Source organism: Empidonax traillii, unplaced genomic scaffold (assembly GCF_003031625.1).
Source record: "Empidonax traillii isolate 1590-97213 ecotype Southwest subspecies unplaced genomic scaffold, ASM303162v1 scaffold1322:size239206, whole genome shotgun sequence".
In the NCBI taxonomy this organism is placed as follows: domain Eukaryota; kingdom Metazoa; phylum Chordata; class Aves; order Passeriformes; family Tyrannidae; genus Empidonax; species Empidonax traillii.
Window position 1 is genome coordinate 85,832 of NW_020956515.1, and position 21,489 is coordinate 107,320.

Sequence of the window (21,489 nt, forward strand, 5' to 3'; positions counted from 1 at the left end):
TAATAGCATTAGGTTTTGTTATCAGAGCAAACAAGTCCATACCTTGATGTCCTGGCTGAAGTTGCTGATTCTCTGCCAGCCTGCATTGGCCAGATGATAATTCACCCAGCGCAGCAGGAGGTCTTCTGGGGAAAGCTTCATCAACTGGTCCAGTTCCTCCCCTTCATTCAGCAAGGCAATAAGGGCTAAAAGCAAGTTGGAAGGAAAGCTGAAACCATTGCTGCTGTGCTCTCAGCTGATTCCAAATGGCTGGCACTGCTGTACCCGGCACTGCTCTTACCTTCATTTCTGGAGAGCTCAATATCAGCAAAAAGCCCAACTTTAATGATCTGCCACAGGAGTCCTAACACCAAGTGTGGCTTTCCTTCCTGCAGGTCCTGGGATCCAATATTGACAACCGTACAGCCGATGGCAGATGCCGAGTTCAGAGCCAGGTTTAGGTTTTCCTGTTTGGAATATCACTGGTTAACAAACTCGTGAGGCTGTAATTCTTTGTAAATTAGTTCATACTAAACTCTGGAAGAAATAATGCATTAGCCCCATAGAAAACTGCACTCCAGAGACTTCTTGTGAACTACCTCATATCTTAATCAAAATTCAGTAGAAAACATTACTGACACTGTTTAATAGGGACCCACAAAAAACTGTGGACCACCTTCTGCAGCTTGGATCACTGAGAAGAACCACTCAGAAGTCTAAAATTATTTTGTTCAGGCACTTAGTAAAGCAAAACAAAACCAGTGAATATACAAAGAACAAGGGAAAACCTGAAAAATACAAGTTTTCCTGTAAATCATCTAAAAAAACAGGAGAATCCAGCAGTTTATTAGAAATTAGAATTTCATGCTTTATGATTTTTTTTTATTGCATAGGAGTTTTAATTGTTTTTGTTCTCCACCAGGACAACTGTCACTGAACCAGAGAAATACTTTTTCATCTGTAGCAAGTTCCTCTCCATGCAGTACTTACAGAAATAGTGAAAGGAGTGAGTTTTTTCTTATTAATAGCCCTTTCATCAATTGTATCTGGTTGTGAAAAGTTGATCATTTTGCTAAGGAAGGAAAGTCAAGAGTTTATTCAAACTTTCATTTCTCAGAAAATACACTATTTGATTACAAACTAGCTGAAAATACTTATGACAAGATATAAAAATAGCCCCATCATCCTCTAAATCTCCTCTCCTGTTAAATATTTGCACATTCATTCAGAATGCCCCAGATAACGTTGCTAAAAGAAGCTCGAGCATTTGGCTTTTATAATTAATAGAGCATGTCTCTACTGACAAAAAAAGGTCCTGAGAGATTAAAACTGTAAACCAAAGCCAATTCAATGGTCTCCACTGACAAATTCTGTACTATAATCAGTGTATTTCTGCACTGCATTTCTACAGTACCTTTTATCTGCACGGATCTCAGACTAATTCACATCAACGCTCACATGCTGATCCCTTGTTAGCAGGGTGTATGAGGAAACACCAGTCATCTGCTTTAACTAGAGAGTTACAGCAAACTGAAGTTAAGGGACCTACTATGTGCTCTCTCATTTGCCATGGACTGAATTCAGATTTCTGTTCCTCCTGTTCCAGGGCTTAGTGACTGTAATTAGTAACTTCTAAAAATATTTGAAACATTTTCTTGTTATTTCCACTAATGACTCTATGAGCTGCATAATCCTCATCTCCTTTGTGAACAGCCTGCACGTATCTGACGTGCATAACTACGGGTCTGAAGTGGAAAACCACTTCCATAACATGTGCACAGAGTCAGATCAAAACTTTGCTAAAAATCACATTTCTCTGGGCAAACAGCTTTTTCCCATTTTATACTCTGGTTGAAATATTTAAGAGTGGAATCTTGATGTTAAAGCCTGTCAGAAGTTTTCCAATTCATGTCACGGTGATCAGCATTTAAACCTCTGAGATTAATTTCGTTCCCACAGCCTTGGACTCACCAAAGAAGGATGCCATCTGCAAGGGATTTAAACAGACTGGCATCTGATGGGTTCATGGGGAGGAGGTGCTTACAGTCTGGGTCATCTTGGAGAGCTTTATTTATCCAATTAACAAAAGCAACTTTTTCTTCCTCTGAAAAAAAGAGACAGCATTAAAATAGTGGATTATCATTTCCAAGAACACATACTACTAAACATCATACTTGGGTCAAAGAGGTTCACCTGCAATAAAACCCCTTAGCTTCACAGGGGCCAGGGATGAAAAGAATCAGACCAGTGGGAAAGAACACAAGAATGGCAAGTACAGATTGATCTTTCTCCTACTGCACCCTTTAAATAGCTGGTGATTTTCTGAAGAATATAAAAATCACAGGGCCAGCATAGGGAAGGCATCCTCATGGCTGACTTAAAATTCAGCTTCTCAGCAATTCCAAAGAGGGGGATTTCTGATCTCAAATATGCAACAACTCAATTTGCACACCATGGGTTTAAAACACAGCATGTCATTTTGAGAGACTGGCAGTCTTTTTGATCTTTGTGATCTGCACTGCTGAGCTGTACAAGCTTTGAGAAACTTAAGAAGTTTAATATCTCAGTTTTAAACTCTCTTTCATATTTAGTGCAGAATTTATTACTGTGGATGTAAGAAAGCTTATTGGGATAACAGGCAGACAGGTATCAGTATCCACATCCCCCACAGCACAGGCGGCACTCCCCTCACTCTCCTCAGGAAGCAAACAAGAGGTACCCACACCTGACTGCTTACCCTTGTCCCACTGTCAGTGGGGAACAGTGTGGAATTCTTGTCACCCTTCATCTCCCTGTAAGTGAGGGGTGATGAGGCCAGGCCACGTGAACTGCCCTGCACTGGGGGCTGTTCCTCTCCACCAGAAATGAGAGGGAGTCTAAACCATCCCCTCGGGTGCCCTGCAGGTATCCCGTGAGATGGAACAGATTCCCTGCTTTGGAGATCTACCAAGTGCAGCTGGGGCTGTCAGAATCATCCTGAGACAGACGGGACTGCCACCTCTGGCTGAACAAAGTGAACCTTCCTCAGGTATGGGATTAACACAGTCTGGAACCACAGCACATTCCAGACTCGAATCAACCCAAACAGTGGCAATATTGCTGACAGCAATGCGAGCCTGCAGGGTGGGGAACACTCTGGGCAGGAGCTGCAGTGCAATCAGGAGCAATTACCCACTGGAATTACATGCAGCAGGGGAGGCAGGAAGAAAGGGATCAAATATTAAAAGCAGCTTCTGAAGTGTGAGAGAGGCTGTGCAGAAACCATGCAGGAGGGAACAGTTCTGTAGTGGCAGAGACAGCTGAGGGGGCCTTTCCACAAAGGATGTGTGGTGGTTTGTTAGGGGATTTTTAGTTTAAGCTATTAACACTGTGGAAATGAAAATGAGAATTCATTTTTATCTGAATATAGGAATAATATATATATATATATAAGGAATAACACCAAAGAGGCCATTTTTCTCCCCTTACATGCTGTCAGTGCTTGTTTTCCTCTTTTGCTCTTGCAGAGTCCCAACTTGCCTCCACGTGCAGCATGAAAAACCACAGCTACTAAACTATTGCTCACACTCATCTATCTCCACATACTCTGTGTTCATTTGCTTTCAACACCAACATTTTCCAAGTGTTTGGGTTTTTTGTCCATAGTGCAAATGTAGAGAGTTTCCCCCATGCAGAATTTGCCCATGTTTAATCATTTCTTACCTGAATAAGAGTGCTGTGTCCCCTCACTAGAGATTGCTGATGTCCCTCCAATCGCTGTAATGCCTTGCTTTTTGTTTATTGATTTTCGGAAAGATTTGCTGACATCTTTACTTTTCAATTCCTGAATTATCTGAAATTAAAAAAGCAGAGAGTATTTTGTGATTGATCATACCTTTAGATAACTGTTAATTCATGTAAGAACTCTATAGAGTCAGTAGTTAACATGAATGCCTTTATTTGATCTTTACACTGATTAAAAAAAAGTACTGTACTGGTAAAACTAGTTTAAATCTTCTCAGGAAACTTGCATAGTGGATGTCTCACATATTATTTCTCAGTGAATACCTTTTTTAAGCCGTGGTAACTAAAAAATCAATAGCCAGTTTAACAAGCAACCTGCTGCAATGAGCTGCACTATTCCAAATTCAAAGCAGAGAGTAATCATCCCAAACACACACAAACCCACGGCCTGAGAGGCTTTTGTTTCTTTTAAAGCCCACTAATGAGTAATCCTCATTTTAAGAAGTCCACACCTTTGAAATTTGTTCACTGAAAGGGAACAACTGTACCTCACTGCAGCAATAAAGAGCATTTAGCCCAGAGCTGAAGCACAGTGATAATGTTTGCACTGCCAAGAGCATTCCCAGGCTGGGGGCTCATTGTCTGCTCTTCTGTCAGCTCCTACAACATGTACAACATGCACTCCATCCCCTCATCTGTCAGTAAACAAATTAGCACTGAGTCCAACTAAGGCACTCTCACAGCCTTCCCAAATCAGATCTATTCCATTAAAAAGGAGAGTGAAAGAGTAAAATAACTATACAGGATATCCTAAATTGTCACAGAAAACTCAAAATAATAGTTATATCTAAAATAGTGCTTAGTTCTAGCACTTGATTCAATTTTCCATCCTAATTCTCAACAGGTAGCAGACAGTAGAAAACATGCAAAGGGAATGCCTTACAGAGACAAATTCCTCGAAGTTGATTCTCCCGTCCTTGTTGCTGTCTGTCACTAAAATGATTTTTTCTACAATCTCCCGGACTTTGTATCCAGGCAAGGGCAGGCTCGCTTCTTTGAACAGGTCCTGAAGTTCATAATCACTGACGTAGCCACTGTTGTCAATATCTGTCAAATGAAAGCACAGGTTGTTACACTCACCCGATGAACTGTAGAGAATAAACAAAGAGTGAGAAATGCAGTTCCAGCAGGTAAGTATTGCTCTTCCTGACAGAGGTAAGTAAGCATGAAGGAATGCTTGGGGATTAGAGGGACAAGTGTCCAGGACTTGTGTGCCATCCTGTGCTGTACTTTCTCAGGAACTCTCTGATGATCCCAAAGCACGGCCAGAACAACACAGCAAAGTTTCAAATAGTGAAGTTGAAGCTTTTTTTTCCAAGACGCCCAACAAAATTATCTGTAAACCTTCCCATGAGAGGGAGATCAATTAATATGTGCTTCCTGTCAGTGTGATACCATCTGCAGTCAGGGAACTCAGATGTGATGCACGTTGTTATTAGAAGAGCACACTTACACAAGAAAAACTACTTACACCAGAACTCTGCCTGACTGTGCCTTTTGTTTCTTATCCTAGCATCTCACAGATATTTTCTGTTCTTCAGAACTTTTGATGTGGTTAGGCTTACCCGTGAAGAATAAATCCAGGATGATCTCTACCTGTTTATTAAAGGTGACCTTCCTTAATCTATTAACTAGCTCTGCTGGGAACAGTTTGTGCTGCCACCTGCACTTACACTTGGCTCCTGAGACCACATGACAAGAATGTTCCTGGACAGCAAAGCATCAGAATGCTTTTTGTCAACAAGAGGTATGGCACAGCTCCACAATTATGAAAAGAAATGAATGGCTCTATCATAAAAATAAATTAAGAAAAATGGAGTATGATTTGTGTCACTCATCATGAATAATGCAGCAGTAGCAGAGAAACCATCAAAAATACCCTTTGTACTTTCAGCTCTGTGCAGAAAACTGACTTGAATTCATCTGAGTACAATAAAGCATCATTTTACACCTATGTTTTTACCCAAAGTGACACAGAAATGAACCAAACACATCAACTGTTCCTGTTTGTTTTAATCTATGCATATTTCCATATATATATACACATATTTATACAAGCAGAATTTGAAAATGCCAGTAAAATAGCCTTACCTGTACCTGTAGTGCATTGGCTATGCAATGGAGAGAAGAACTTTGAAAAGCAGCAAAGCTATAGTCCATTCACAGTGTAGATGAAGTTCAATCAAATACAGAAAGAAAGAAGAAATCATATCCAGCCAAAGTAATGCCGGATATAATGTCATCATTTTATATATTTAATGCTAATAATTTCCATGTCTGACAGTAATTTACAGTGTCTTTCATGCTCATATTAAAGCTCTTGAAAAACATTAGTTAATAGTGTTTTCCCTGCTCTGCCAACAATCCATCAAAGGGAAGCCATTTAAGAGAATATCACAGTGAGTCAGAAAGAGAAGCAGATGATGTGACCACCCTTCTGACTTAGCAAGGTGCTCCCACTTTGGGTTTTGTTTTGTTTTTGTTTACTAGTTACAAACCTCTCTTCATACTCCCCCTGGTATCAGAACTCAGTCAGTAGTACCCCAGTGGATGAAAATGCCTCTCACAGCAGAAAGGCCAGCAGAGAAACATGCTTTCATCACCAGCCATAACTGAGTGCTGGTCACTCATTTTCTTGTAATTCACACTGCACTGTGCAGCTTCTGTACAGCTTCACAGGGCAGCCACATTTCACTGCTGAGAGGTTAAAAACACCAGGTTAAAAAAATTAATTCAGTGTTTTCAATACTGTCAACAACTCACCAATCAGCACACAGACAAACTCTATGTCTGCGGCTGCATTAATGCATCCACTGGCTTGCAGACATGTAAACCCCCAGGTAATGACAGGGCTGGTCTGAGGAACAGAGGACATGCTCAGGAGCTCACTCAGATTACCAGCTCTTTTATTTCTCCAGGCTCATCTTTCACAGGGGGTAAGTTTCCATGATGACAAGCTGAGAGTTCAATACCTGCCTTCTCTCAGTTTACCAGTGTAGCTGCAAGCAATTGATCCATAATGGCATTAGGAAAGTAAAAATTATAAATAAATAAATAAATAAATAAATAAATAAATAAACTAAGGATGCTTGATTTCTATATTTTAAAGAAAGCATAAGGAAGAAAATGCTTTTCAGTGAACAGGAGCAGGACAGCCAATTTTTACAGCAGAAATGTGACAACAGGCAGGAAATGGAGTAAAAGAAGGAATGCAGATGGTGACAAACCAACCAAACAGAAAAGCAGTCAGACAACACCAGCGAGTATCTCCCTATCCAGACATCTCCCTGATATTCCAGGAATACAGATACACAGTGCCCTTCCCTTTGGCCTGTTGTTCCAGCTCCTGCAGGCTACAGACTTCCTGAGCTACAGATGTGATGTGAGTGTTTAACAGCAACTCATGGATTCCCTGCCATGGATGCAGCTTTCTCCTTTTAGGATTTCTACTCTTTCTTGGTCTCGAGTCAAGGGGTTCACGGTTTAATTATTTATAATGAAGAGAAGTTACTTCTTTTTATTTTAAGCTTTCTGGCTCTACTGGGCATCACGTGATACCTGCACTGACAGAACCAGAGGAATTCCTTCCTACTCCTTGTCTCAAATCTCTAACACACAGTTTCCCAACAGCTTCTCCACCAAGCTGAAGACTCATAACATCTCAGAGTTCTTGCCTGAAATGACCTGTTCTCCCCTTGGGACTGACTGCAGACATGTCTGATTTCCTGAGCTGCACCGTTCCACATCACCCCCTGAGCTGCAGCAAACGGGAGATAAAGCAGCCAGGAACTTCAACAGCAGCACTGCAATCTGGAAATAAGGGTTAGTTGCTGTCTAATTTCTCACTCTGTTTACTCTGATTAATCTGTAAACATCCTGTCAAACATAGAAAATAGTACAGTTATTTATTAACATCTGCAAGCTGTAAAAGCAAGATTAGAAAATCTGCAAGTTTAGCTTCTTTAAAATGTAAAATCCAATGGAATAAATGAAAAGAGGAATTATTAGTTCACCAAAGCATGCAAGTAAAATAAAAACCAAGTGTCAGTAATCTAACATAAAATATATGTAAATATATAAAAATAATATATAAAATATATATATATATAATATAAATATTTATATAAATATATATATCACCTGAAGCATAATCAAACATTTTTTTCAGATTTAAGGAAGTAAAAAAACTGCATTTTGAGAGCTATTATGTAGCACATGCAATGGCACAAATAATGCAACTGCCCAGCAAGAAAATACAGGTATTTTCAGTGCTGAGGGTGAAAGAATTAACACACATAATTTTAGTGAAAATATGAGGCTCTATGTAAACACTCTTATTTTATTAGATATTACTGGCAACACAGAGGGAAAACACGTCCCTATCAAAACAAGGTGATCCATAAAGATTTCTTCCACAAATCCTAAACAGCTTTGCAATGTTAGTGGCACCCTTATTGTCTTATTATTTAAAACATACCTATTTTGCCAAATGCTTCTCTCAGTTCTTCAAGCTCTTCCCGAGATATGGTAGTTATGTTGTTTTCCATCTCTGGACAGCAGGAAGTGTCGTCCTCAATTATTTATATCTAGTAATAATAACAGGAAAGATGTAAGTCTGTAATTCCAGGTACAAAGAAGTTACTGATCTTTTCAACACGAGGTACCAGACTTGAGTGACATGTCCAGGCCTAGCACATAGAGAACATCACAAACACCACTTTGAAGTACATCAAATACCCAGCAATTCTTTTCACCCTCACAGTGACTGAGAATTCCCAGCAGCAGCACCCATTCACATACACTTGGTGTTTCCATTTGCAGGGAATAAGCACCAACCAGCAATCTACCTCTATGCTCAGGTGGTTTTCCAACACTAAAGTCTCCTTACACTTCACCAAGCAGTTTTCAGAAACATAATTCCCACATGCAGTGCAGAGCAGCTTCACTGCCGAGCTGTGCTCAGTGCTGGGATCCAGTCCTGCCCAGCACTGAGCACTCCAGCATTTACACAGCAATAAACCTCAGGGGACACTTTCTACAATCTGTGGGTGACACCGAGGAGCCTTTCCCCAGCTCCTGACCTTCACCACCCTTGTGACACCACCCCGTTGTCTCAGCACTGTCAAAGAGCCACAGGAAGGACTGGAGCGCCAGTGTCAATCCTTCTCTACTGACCTCCATAAAAAAGCAAAACAAAACTGAAAGCACCTCTGCAAGATGTCAACAAAGCCCCCGACAGATCTTTGCCCCTTTCCTCACTGAAGCTGTAGTGCACAGGATGATTCAGTTGCTGGCAGTAAGAGCAGCGTTGTACAGAAGTCGCACACGATCGTCTCAGTACATGAGCCCCTCTTTGCCATTTGGCACCGGGCAGTGCCATGGCACACACAGAGAGCACGCTGTGCTGCAGGTGGGGCTGTGCCTACCAAAACCACCCAAGTTTAATCTTTGCTTTTACTTTATAAGCCCAGAGGGGGCAAAAGTCCCCCTTATGTAAGCATTCCCATCCAAGTGGCACTATACCTGTGTGTGTTTCCCCTCTGGGTTACAGGAAAACAGTCCTGCAATGCCCAGGCTGTCATTTGCTCAGAGTAATTCTATTCACATCTGCTACACGCACGAGTGTGTTGTCCCAAACAGCTCCTGCCTGCTTTACCTGGGTTAGTGTGTCCTGTGTCTGCCCTGGCCTGTTCCTGCGGGTCACACAGGATGTGGCCTGGAGTGTGGGTGGCAACTTAAGTCTTTTTCCCTCATGTCACTAGGTCTTATTTAAGTACTAAAATCCTACTTATCCATTTTGCTAAGCTTACCAACAGCATGTACAGTCTTCGTACTCAAAAGGAAAAAGATATTTAAAATAAATATTAAAAAAAAAAAAAAAGACCCTTCACACAGATGTTTCTGGAAGTGCAAGTACCTTCACTGGAAACCTGGTGTGGCAATTAAAGAAATAATGAACGGTGGAAAAATTGGTGAAAAAATAAAACATTTAAATCCCAATTGCTAAGGAAATTTAAAGGACTCCAAAGCTGCAAAAAAACCCAGATGACAATTCTCTGAAATACAGAAACAGCAAGACAGAGCATAAATGAAATATTTGGCCATGCAGGTGTAAAAGACAACATCACTTCTGTTGTACTATTAATGATTTTAACTATTTACCATTATCCTGAGTCAGATTTTATCAGAAACAATTTCTGAAAAGTTGCAGTGCAATGAGTTTCACTGCTGCCCTTTTATGATTCATGATTTAGATTTCACATCATATTCTACTTCAGAAAATAGCAACCTTTGATTTCCAAAGATGTAGATTATTTCAGTTACACAGTAGAAACATCTGCTCTTGAATGAAGCAGATAAATAAAGCTAATAATTCAGCTCTAAAGAGACAGCCCTAAATAGCCTATGATATCATTAGAGGGTAAATCAGCTGGTCAATTAAATGGCAGAAGTACTGCAATCATGGTTCTGGCATTCAGGAGAGACAGTCTGAACAATCAGAGACCGCTCCCAAACCAGGCAGACATTTCAGACAATTCCAGTACAGAAACAGGGACCTTCTATCAGAGCTGATAAATACCCTGCCCAGCCAGGCTCATCACCACCCAGGGTGACTCAGTGCACAGGCAATGCTGACGAGATTGAGCCTCCAAAGGAACGTGTTTTGGAACCGTGACTGCCTGTTGAGAGGTACGTTCACTCCGAGAGAACTCCTCTGTGCTCTGGGGGCGTTCAGATGACACCGGGATTGTCTGCAGTCTGTGCTTACATGAAACCATCTCCTGCTGCCCCGGGACAGAGCAGGAACAAACACTGTTTTCATGCTGAAAAAGTGCCCTTGATCCTCTTTTCAGTCCTTAACAACACGCTCAACGTGGACTGGCAATATTGACGGATCCCTGGCCCACCTCCCACACCTGGAAGGAATTTTTAGACACTTCCCTGGAGCCTCCTGGAAACTGTGCCACCCATTGTGGTGTTTCTCCGTGTGCTGAGGAGTATCTGTGCCTGAGCAACCACAAAGGCTGCAGTGAGCAGGTCAAGGAGCAGTTCCTGCCACTTTTTTGACCTGTTATCAAAGCTGTCAGAAAAAAATAGAGCAGTTAATTGGCAATCAGCCCCGATAGTTGTCTCCATCCCTGCAGGCAAGTGGCAATTTCTTTTCCAGCTCTTCATTTTCAATTCTGTTTGCCTCATTTTCACCCGCAGCTGCTACTGCAGTGACAATGGACTTTGCAAATGCTGACTCGAGAGCTCATTTTCTTTTGTGGCTGTTCTTTTTGTGTGGCATCAGGGCCACACCTCCTCTGTCCCTGCTGCAAACACCATCTACTGCTGCACCGTCCTTAGAGCTGGTGGCTCTAATGACAGTCGAGATAGCCTCATTTGCATATACAGGTTGTGCTTTTATGTCAATAACCAGCTGGTTTAACTGTGTACTGCCTACAATTACAAACGTGACAATTCTGCTCCTCTTGTTGGGCTTTGAATCAAATTGCTACAGACTTTAATAGAAAAAAAAAAATCCACACAAAAAATACATGGTTTAACCTGTTAACTATGGTGAATAATAAAATCAGCATCTTCCCCATGCCTTAAGGATAAACCTGGATGATTTGTGAATAAACAGTAAAACAAGCTGAGGTTATCTGTTAGACTGTCGTGGGCCTGAGCTGAATTCACTTCCTCTGCCATAGGAGCAGATGAATTTCATGAGGCTCAGGTCAGGATTAAGAGTAACTCTTACAAAGCATGTAAAAGCTCACTTCAGAAAGATACCTTTTCATCCAACCCAAACACCTCCAGCTTCCTCTGGCTGCCCAGGATACACAACAGCCCTGCAAATGTAGCCCCAGGATCGGTTTCAGGCAGTTTCCTCTGCATGCATCATTGACGAGCATCTCCAACTGCCTGGGCTTTGTGTTGCTGCACTCAGCACTCCAAATAAAAAATACCAATAGAAACCTTACCTATGCCAAAGGGACCACTGCTGGGCAAGCGATTCTGGAAAAGGCTGTTGCATGCAGAGTTTGTGGAGGCAGCTCTCCTCAGTGTCCTGCAAAGCTCATGTGTTTACACTCCATCAGCATCAACATTCTGGGATGAGAGTGCCCAGATGGATGATCTCAGATCCCATTCTGCTTTGGTTAACCAGGAGTTCACAAGTTTCACCCGCCTCCTGTTGTGACACGGAGAGCAAATCTGCAGTAGTGCCGTTCTCTGTGAATCGGGGACACTGAGGTGGCACAATCAGCACCCCCAACCCTGCAGAGCCACGAGCACGAGTCACTGCATTCTCACTGGGATTTCTGAGGGTTAGAAACACACTCATTCCTCACACTGGTTGTGGTTAGATCACTTCTGCAGGTAACGGAACAGCAATAAGTTCGGTTTGGGTATTTCCATGGAACAGTGTGTCCAGGGCTCCCTACGAACAGCAAACCATTTCCAGATGAAAAATATACGAACAATTCTGCTTCCAAGCCACAGGCAGATGTTTCTTAGGTAACTGTCAATTCCAGCCAAATCAATGTTAGAAATGCAAACCCAAGATTCTTCTCACAGATATCTCAGTAAGAGGCAACACTTCTGTTTTTCAGAAAACAAAATCAGATTGGCTGCAAAAACAATATACCCCTTGATTTGAAGCAAAATCATGCTGCTTTTGAGAGGAGCTTTATGTTTTACATGATGGAAGTGTCAAGACTCAGTTTTCTGAACCATCTGCATATTTTATGTAATTTAAATATATTACCTTTCCAGTAAATTATGGAGTCCAGAATCCAAGTGTACACAATAAACGTGTCTGCCATAATACACTACAAATGAAGGGACACAAAAATAAGTTATCCCTACAGAATTTTTAAGATGGTTAGATCCAAAAAGCTCTTTTCCAAAGTAAGGGTTGGATAGAGTGAATCTGCTAAAGTGGCTCTCGCTCTCAGTTTTATTACCAAGAACCTTTGCCTTGGTGAAAGTTCAACACCAGCACGTACATGGTATCCAGTTTCTGTCAGGAGAAGTACAGACACAGGGAAAATGAAAGCATAGTAAGAACCTAAATACACCCACACCATAAATCTTAATTACCTTTTCTGCTATCTCAACATTTTGAATGATTTTCATTCCTCAACAACATAAATACATTCTTCAACAACATAAATATTTAATCAGGAAAAAGAACACAGAAGGCATAAGGACTTTATTTCTAACATAAACATACCAGCCATTCTTTAGTAAGACTGTTTTCACTAAAAAGTGCTTTCAGAAGCCATTGTGAATAAAAGCAGTTTATGAAACAGAATAAACAAGAATAGAGTTGCTGCATTTTACAATGGAAACAAATGGTCCTGTTCTGCCTTTTACAGAAGTTTGAGCCTACTACTTGCAGGTAAACAGCTTGGAAACAAGTTAAAAAGCCTGGACATCACACGCTGAGACTGTGCTGCCAACCTACAGCAGCTCAGCTCTGGAACACCCTCATCAGCCTCCCAGCTGGCCTGGAGGAGATGAGTTACCTCTGCATCCAGGTACAGGACATCCAGCAGAGCCTCGCCAGGCACTCCATCAGATACTACCAGAGCACTGACAATGAGTTTTTCAGCTGTATTCCAACAATTTCAGCTGGATTTGTGACTGTCGGCATCTCTAACAGTCACGCCATAACTAAGCCAGTGAAAAACTGTAGAAACAGAAATAACTCAAGTACAACATAACTGCAATTGGAAGGAGATTGCAACTGCAAGAGAGAGAGAAGCAGCTCTTGTTTGGTGCTGCTATGGAAATGCAAGTGTAAACAGAAAGGTTTCTCAAAGTCTCAATCCCGTAGCTCATTTTGCACACAGAAAGTCACAGACACACTAACATTCTGATTTTACAACAAGCAAGTCCAGCACCCAGCAGTAAAACCTGCACAGTGTTAATGGCACACAAGGATAGGAAACAACAGGCAAAAACAGTGTCAGGAGAAGCGGGGCTGGGGATTCCCCTTGGGAGACACAGGATAATGCGGAAGAGCTTCCATTTGTTGAGAAAGTCCTAGAACAAGTGTCTCCTCAAGTCTGTTGGAAAATCTACATCTGTAGAAACCACTAGGATTGAAACACATGTGACCTTTGTGGGTGTGGGACTGACCCTCCCAGTGTAAATTGTTTTAGTGTTGCTTTAGCATTCACCTTACTGTCCAGAGTCTAGACTGATTTTTATCTTGTACTGAGACAGTCCAAACCAGTGCTCACACAGCAAACCCACAAGTCCTGGTATAAAACTCCTGAAACTTGCCCCCTGTTCCTGAGCGCTGGGGTGGCTCTGCTGGACAGACCCACTGTCACCTCTGTGCTGCTGGTGTGTAACAGAGGTACAACTGAGCCTGCTGCTACTCACAATTACAGTCACGTGTATGTACAAAGAAAAACTTTATTCACATGAATCACCAATGTGTTCTCCTTAGACAGCTCAAAACCACTACCGAGCCTGCCCACTATCACCCAAAATAATGCTGGTAACAGGAGTGAGGCAACACCATCCTCTCATCTTTCTATCCAAGAATCTGAACTGGGGTGCTGAATATAAATTCAGCATTTGCAGGCACTGTTTTGAAAGCAAAAATCACGCTTTTCCATTTCACATATGCCAATGTCTGCATTCAAGTAATCCAGATTGCAGAACTGCAGTCAAATTAATTAGCAAGGAAGTAACAGGAGTAAGGTGAAATCGTGGCAGAAGTTTCTTTACATGTGTAAACACAGTAACGTTTACACTGGTCCAGAAGCATCTAACTGAGTCTTGAGCAGAAATTGTCTTTATTTCAACAAGTTTAATCGATTTAACAAACTGTTTCACTTTACGTGACCTTTTCTTATCTCCTTACCAATCTCACAATATCATTGGCCCTCTGGATGGAGCATTTGCTCCTCTCCCAAAATCAGTTTATTCCACTGACCCCTGTGTTCAGGCTGATCATCCTTTGGCCTGCCTATACACAGTGCCAGACCTTTCCTCCTGGAGAACTCACTCCCAGCGGGTATCCTGGCCTGCACATCACTCCTGATGGCATCCACAGGGAGCAGGAAAATGCCCTGTCTCTGTAGGGCCACAGCTGGCAAGGATCAGGCTTTGCAATTAGCACTGGCAGCTGGCACCTCACATGTGGGGCCAAAAGCAAGGCAGAGATAACAGTTTGTCCCAACACCACGGCCACCAAAGCCAGGAACTGTGGCAAGAGCAATTCCTACTGAGGAATCCTAGCAGGCAACTGCACGTTAGATGGAAAGAGTCTATAATTAACATGGAGAAAATTGGATGAGAAACTAGGAAACAGTTTCTCATAAATCCCATTTGATTACCAATTAACTGCTCTGAAGAACAGAATTGGTTTTTTCGAGTCTAAGCTTGGTGTCTCTGTGGCATTTCATTAGAGCAAACCACACTAAAATATAAATGGAAAAGCTACACTAATAAAAGCAAGTTCGTCCAGGCACTCCATCCCCAAGTCACTCTTTTGTGCCCAGGCTGATGTTACATATCAAGTTTACAGCAGCAAAAGAGAGCGAGTTAAAAAGACACACCAGCAAATGATATTTAATCCCTTTCTTTCTCTGTCTAGGTTTAGGAACACGCAGCTTTTGTTAGCATGCAACTACAATGAAAAATAAAAATTACATTATTTTTAAAGGAAATTTCAATAAAAAAAAAAAAAATCCTGAAGTGCTATTGAAATATCTGCATCAGCAAGAATCTCGTGCTCAGATCTCATGACAGGACCCTCGTTTGACAGAGGGGCTTTCTGGGTGTCCCAGTACTCTCAAATAAGATGCACAACTTCGGGGTTATGTTTTAATTATTCTTGTACTTCTCTAATAAGCTATAGCATTGCTAGCTAATTACTAAAAGGAAAAGCTAACCAGAAGCAACAGTCACAAACACAACTTTCCAAAAATAAACACAAGTCAGACCCTAAGCAGCTAAAAAAACCATGAAATATGGAATGACATCTGTCTTCTGTTTTCAGATATCTCCCATTATTATCAGATTAACTTTTCAAGCTTTTCTCTGTAACATGAAGGACTAAAAATTTGCTTTAAAGCTGTGACAAATTCCACTTTCACTTGTTTCACAGCTCCTCAGAGTTTGCCGGATTTTGCATCCCATCTCCTACAACCAAAGTGTACTCACCTTGGACTGTTTGATCTGCACAGTGCCACTGGTATTTCACGGTAAGCTTTGCCAGGCTGGCAGTGTTTGTCCCCAGCCTCTGTTTGCTCCAGATCCGGTGCCGCTGGAGAGGCAGGACATGCTGTACTCTGTTCCTTGCTCAGGAATAGGCTTTATCCTCCTATGGCATCACAACTTCAGGAGAGCATCCTTTCCTCAAGCTAATGGACCATCCTGAACCACTTCTAAGTCCTCCCAGCACCACCATGACACTCAGCTTAGAAAAGCAAACTCTGAACAAAGCTGGTGGTGAACAAACAGCCCCCGGGGCAGAAGTGGGGAGAGAGATCTGAGAACAGCACAAGTGCAACACTCGCAAACTGCTGCCCTGAGCCTCCCCTGGGCTGCGCTCTGGCAGCCCCCAGCAGGAACCTCAGCCTGCTACAAATAGGACAACTCCAGCAGAGACACAGCCTAACTCTTCCTAATGAACTTAGGTTTAAGGTCACCCCAGAAGTTAATCATGTGAGGATCATTAAGAGGAACAATAGGAATGCATTCGTTCTGCCCTCAGCAATTGAATTTACAGCCACATATCCTTCCTACTCCAGCTAATTGCCATTACAAAATAGTACCAACAGAGGTGTGTGGTCAGAGTATTCTCCCCGTTTCCATTAATTATCAGATGGCAGTGTGGCCTTCTGACACCCACTAATGCCTCCCTCAGCTGCACATGCTTCAAACGATTATTAGATTAGACTGATCAGCTACTATACTGCAAACAAGCCAGGATTTTCTGTCATGGAAAATTCATAGGTTATTTTTGGCTTTCTTTTTTTTCATTGGTCAAGCTGGAGGAAAAAGGAGGGTCCGCTGCAGGAGACGGCAAAAGCGGTGGCAGCATTTCCAAAGCTGTCTCTGCAGAGCCCAGGGATGCAGAAGTGTTACCTGTTTGTCAGTGAGAGCCTGGAGGAGCTGTGTCTGCACAAGTGCTGAGGATAAAAGAGCAGGGCAGTAAATGTGACAACTGAAGTACACAGAGCATTGGTGGTACCTTCCAAACCACAGGACTATCTGGGGCACGCACGAAGTTCATTTGCTGGGACTGCAGTTCTTCATAATTAGGCCAGAATAAAACATCTACGGATGTTGTTGCCAACTGTCATTTTTAATCATATTTGGAAGGTGAAAAATGGTGACATTTCTGAGCAAATTTTTTTGTAACTAAACTATTAAAAATCTCAGCCTTTAGGATTCATATGATTAGTAGATAACACCATATTTTTAAATTAAAACTATTTCTGATGCTTCAGTGAAAACGTTACCACCTTTCTTAAAAACATCCTAAAAAAATTCCAAACTATAAAAAATGTGGAAAAGAAAACCTATCAGGGAACACCTGGTTGGAAAAGAAAAAGAAAAAGGAGTCATCCCCTTACAGAGGGATGACTCCTTTAAACTGTATTCAAGTAAATATAATCTTGCTGATAACATCCAGTCTGATATCTCAGCTTTTCTAAATGTCAGTGTTTTTAATCAGTCTGTTCTACCACTGATTATTAACGGGATGAAAGGATGAACACACTAATTGAATGAAAGTGGGAAAAACTGGATCCAGCATTATTTTTTTTTTTTTTTTTTTGCTAGTGCCTATTATTATGAAGGAAACATCTGCCCAGAGAGCCCTGCAAGTGGGTTGATAATCCTTTTCCCACCAAAAGCACGCCTGTAGAAGCACACAATCTGCTTTAGGTATGATTTATTCCTGAGGCTCAGCAATAGCAGTCTCTGTGATGAACTCCCTGTATCCTCCTTGCACAGCTGGATGGAACAGCAGTGACCAAGCACACACCTCCACACAGAAAGCTACAAATTCAAGTCACATTTAGAAGCACCAAAACAAATAATGATGCAACTAACAAAGCCAGGACATATATTTAGCATTCCCTCCACGTGACCAGCTGAATCAAAGCTGAAATCCTTTAATTAGTAATTTTATCAGGAACATAATACACTGGAGAATAGAGAAGTCACCCTTACTGCCTCATTTTCAAGCCCTCTCTGAAAGGTTCAGCCACAGCAGCATCAAAAAAACCCTTAATAAAGTTACCAATAATGCAGAACTGGTTGTGTCCCAAACCTGGAATTCCTGCTCCATACTGAGCTGACTGATGGCAGTTGCTCTTTCCTCTGTTGATGTTGTTTTGCACGTCACACCATCGCCAGTCAGCTGTTTCCCTTTGAGTGATGGAAGGCTGCGATGAGCTGATTAAAGAACATCTTCAAACCTGCAGTTTAGGCTGAACAGCAATTGCAGCTGCTCAGCTCATTATCTTTGCTCAGACCTTCATTTACAATTTATTGCTTCCTTATTATCTGGCTCAGTGCAGTGGAGCCTTGCCCAGTAATAATTCTGTTTGCTGGGGTCAGATCCTGTTCGCTCACTGGCACTGCTGTTCTACATTTATTTCATCCATTTAGGTAGACCTGGTGACTTTTGGAGTTCTTCTGGCAACAGTTCTCCTGGACAGGAAGTATTTCACCCATCCTGGTGAATGCTGTGAAAGTATTTTATTGAAGTAACTACTGCAGTAAGAAGAGTGGAACCAAACACTGCACTCAGACTTTATGTGAAGGGTGAAGTGTTAAGTGTAAGAGTACGTAAACTTTTTAGTTTAGGTGTTGTATTGCATGCTGTTAAGGTGATGTTCTATTTCACTGACACAATCCTCAGATTTTTTTGCAGATAAGCAAAAAGCAATCACTGCTGCTACACAAATGATAACACCATGTTTCAGAGGAGTGTATCTCCAAATACTCACATTATTTTACATCATCAGTAGTCTCAAGTATATAACCAGATTTATCCACAGAAAAAACATGGATAAAAGCTTGTAGGACTAGCACCTGTTGAGATTGTATACAGAAGTCAAACAAAGTCAAACAGATTTTACTGCTATATGTTTTCTTTCCTCACTTTTTTCCCCCCTCTTTTACCTGTTTTAGTTTTTGCTTAGTAGCTGGATGTCCATAATCTGCTTTTAGGTTTCTGGCTTGCCTGCTGCCCTTACCACCATTTACTGTTTCAATTTTTGACTTTTTTTTCTATCATCAAACCAGTACTGAGGGTGACACAATTTTAATCTGTGCCACTCCACTCCAGCCCAGGCCCAGACCAAACCTGCAGGGCTGCAGTAACATTCTTACAGCACTCAGGAGCAATCCCTGTGTCCAAGGGTCAGGCACCTTCTTGACAACCACCTGCACGACTACAGACAGAAATTGGTCCTTGAGTCATCACCCAGACTGTGGGTGTTGGCACAGCAGTGTGGATGATAAGTTGTCAGATACCTTGATAATGAAGGAAACTACTTATCACAGCTCCCAGCTCCTCCCTGCACCGTCCTGGCTGCGTTCCTCTGACCACCCTTTCCAGCTCTGTTCACATCTCCCAGCTCAGGAGGCATCAAGGAGTACACAGGTGCATTTCCATGTCTCACTGCAATCACCACCTACCTGCAGGACAGCTGACATCCAACTGCAGGTACACTGACCACCGTCTCACACACATCCAGGGAGGAGGAGCTCCAAGAACAGCAGCAGTTATACCTCAGAATCAAAAAGCAGAGGGAACAAAAGCACAGTTAACGTGCTCCTGTGCTCTCAGACCTGCAGGTCCCAGGCAAAGTCTCTCAGTGACTTCAACAAGTACACTGAGCTGCAAAGGCACGTGGTGAAGTCATGAAAAGCCAGGGAAGACAGAGTTGGGGTGGGGAAGAATCTTGCACCCACAGACTGAGAGGACTGCCCAAGTGGAGAATGGAGAAGACAGGAATAGTTACAAAAAGAGTAACCTCAGCCTCAGCAGAAATCTTGGTAGTGCCGCACACTCTGATACTCAGATCTGTATGAGCCCCAGCCGCAGCTCTGCCAGCCGAGAGCTCTGCACACTCAGACTCCTTCCACCAAACACGAACTGCACTGCAGGGGCAACACAGAAGGGGCTCAAGGCACACGGTTATCATTAACAATTAAGTCACTCCCTCCAGGTGGATGAGAACACACCTGCTTCTCCTGCTGGGGGCCAAGGGACCTAAAAGTACAAAATAATTAGGTAAGGAAGAAATGAGATGAATTAAGAATTTATTGAGCTTATCATGTGCTCAAGCAAAGGAAGAAATGGAATCAGGTGTTTCAGTTGCTGTTTCTTTGGAGTGTTTGTGGAACACTAGATTTTGTGAGTGCCCATGAGAATATTTTTATGGGGAGCATCTAGAAAACTTCTTATACCCTCACAACACAATGGAGTTATTATTACAGGCAGTCTTATGTAGAGTCTTCCAAAACCATGGCAGCTGGAGGAATCTGATGATATGATGGAAAGTCAGTAGATGGGAATTCACAATTCCAAAGGAAAATAAGCCTCCTAACTTCAGTCCCAGTGAAGGATGGGGAGCAGATGTCTTTTTAGTGAATTGTTAGAAGTGTTCATCACAAAAAAAACCCACCAAAAACCAACCAAACAAAACCACCAACAAACAAATAAAACCAAACAAAACCAAAAACCAAACACCTGAATTCCACGCTTGGTAAATGCTCAAAGAAACTACACCACAAATTTATGTAGCATTCTGCCCATCACAAGTGAAAGCATTTCTACAATACCTACATTAACATGATCTCACAGGTGACTCAGGGCAGTTCCAAGCAAAAGCATTTTTTTTTTTAATTAAGCACTTCATCCACCCCATTTATGCTTTAGCAACAATATTAACAACAACAAAAATCACCCTATAATTCAATAAAGTTAGACTATTTCTTACGATTGAAAGCTCAAGAACAATACAGGCTGCTCAAACTCTCCTAAGATAGCAACAGCACCCTGCTCTCTTTCTTAAGTTCATCAGGGATGACACTGGAATTTTAACTCTCCAGCCATTTAGCAAGCAGTGCAGTTTACACCTTTCTTAGTGTGACTGTTGTGTCAGGCTTCGAAATTTACACTAAGAATGTTGTTTTCATAATAACAGGTATTTAAATTGAAAGTATGTAGAAAACTTTGTCTTCAAAATAACATTGATAACAAAACCCAGGTGTACTTGGGCTTCCTAGAGTACTAAAGTTCTGCTTAACAGAACATATAAAGCTACACGGTTCTTGCTCTCTTTGTAGGAACGACTCTGGAAACACTAGCATTTTATAAAGTCAGCCGGTAGAAAACACTGCAATTTCTAAAACAAACTAAGATAAAACCCAGTTACGTTTTGTGAAGTTTCTCCAAGTATTTCAGGTTCTTCTCAAGTTACCAGCCTTTAGGCCAGCAGAATTTTAATAAAATGAGGCACACATATTCCATACGACAAAAACATTCATCTATGAACAGTCAGTAACAGGTTCCCTTAAAGCATCCACCTGAAACGGTTCAGTCACTGGAACACGCATGGTCCTTGTTCACTGTTTTACCTGCACGAGTGACAGCCCTCGCACAGTGGAAACAGGCAACACCATTAGAAGCCTCCAAGAGGATTTTATTTCACCCCAGGAACACCACCGAGCAAACTTCACAAACGAACG

General features: G+C 41.8%; 1 protein-coding gene and 1 long non-coding RNA gene across 4 annotated transcripts in view; one reads left to right on the forward strand and one right to left on the reverse strand.

Moving 5' to 3' along the window:
- Positions 1 to 7,015, forward strand: part of LOC114069636 — a 15,294-nt gene extending 8,279 nt beyond the window's left edge. Inside the window, exon 3 of the long non-coding RNA XR_003573806.1 lies at positions 6,872 to 7,015. This is a non-coding gene — a long non-coding RNA (uncharacterized LOC114069636). The remainder of the gene's footprint in view (positions 1 to 6,871) is intronic.
- PLS1 (plastin 1) overlaps positions 1 to 21,489 on the reverse strand; it is a 35,602-nt gene that overhangs the window by 12,892 nt on the left and 1,221 nt on the right. For 2 of the 3 annotated variants that reach the window (XM_027906571.1, XM_027906573.1), the window contains 7 exons: positions 8,240 to 8,348; positions 4,646 to 4,809; positions 3,682 to 3,811; positions 1,951 to 2,083; positions 970 to 1,051; positions 281 to 446; positions 43 to 185 (listed from right to left, as the gene is read on the reverse strand). In XM_027906571.1, coding sequence (XP_027762372.1) covers positions 43 to 185; positions 281 to 446; positions 970 to 1,051; positions 1,951 to 2,083; positions 3,682 to 3,811; positions 4,646 to 4,809; positions 8,240 to 8,309 — 888 coding nt within the window. In that variant the 5' untranslated portion in view covers positions 8,310 to 8,348. Of the gene's footprint in view, positions 1 to 42; positions 186 to 280; positions 447 to 969; positions 1,052 to 1,950; positions 2,084 to 3,681; positions 3,812 to 4,645; positions 4,810 to 8,239; positions 8,349 to 9,646; positions 9,665 to 21,489 lie in introns of those variants that run through there. The other variant, XM_027906572.1, reaches the window with a different exon arrangement.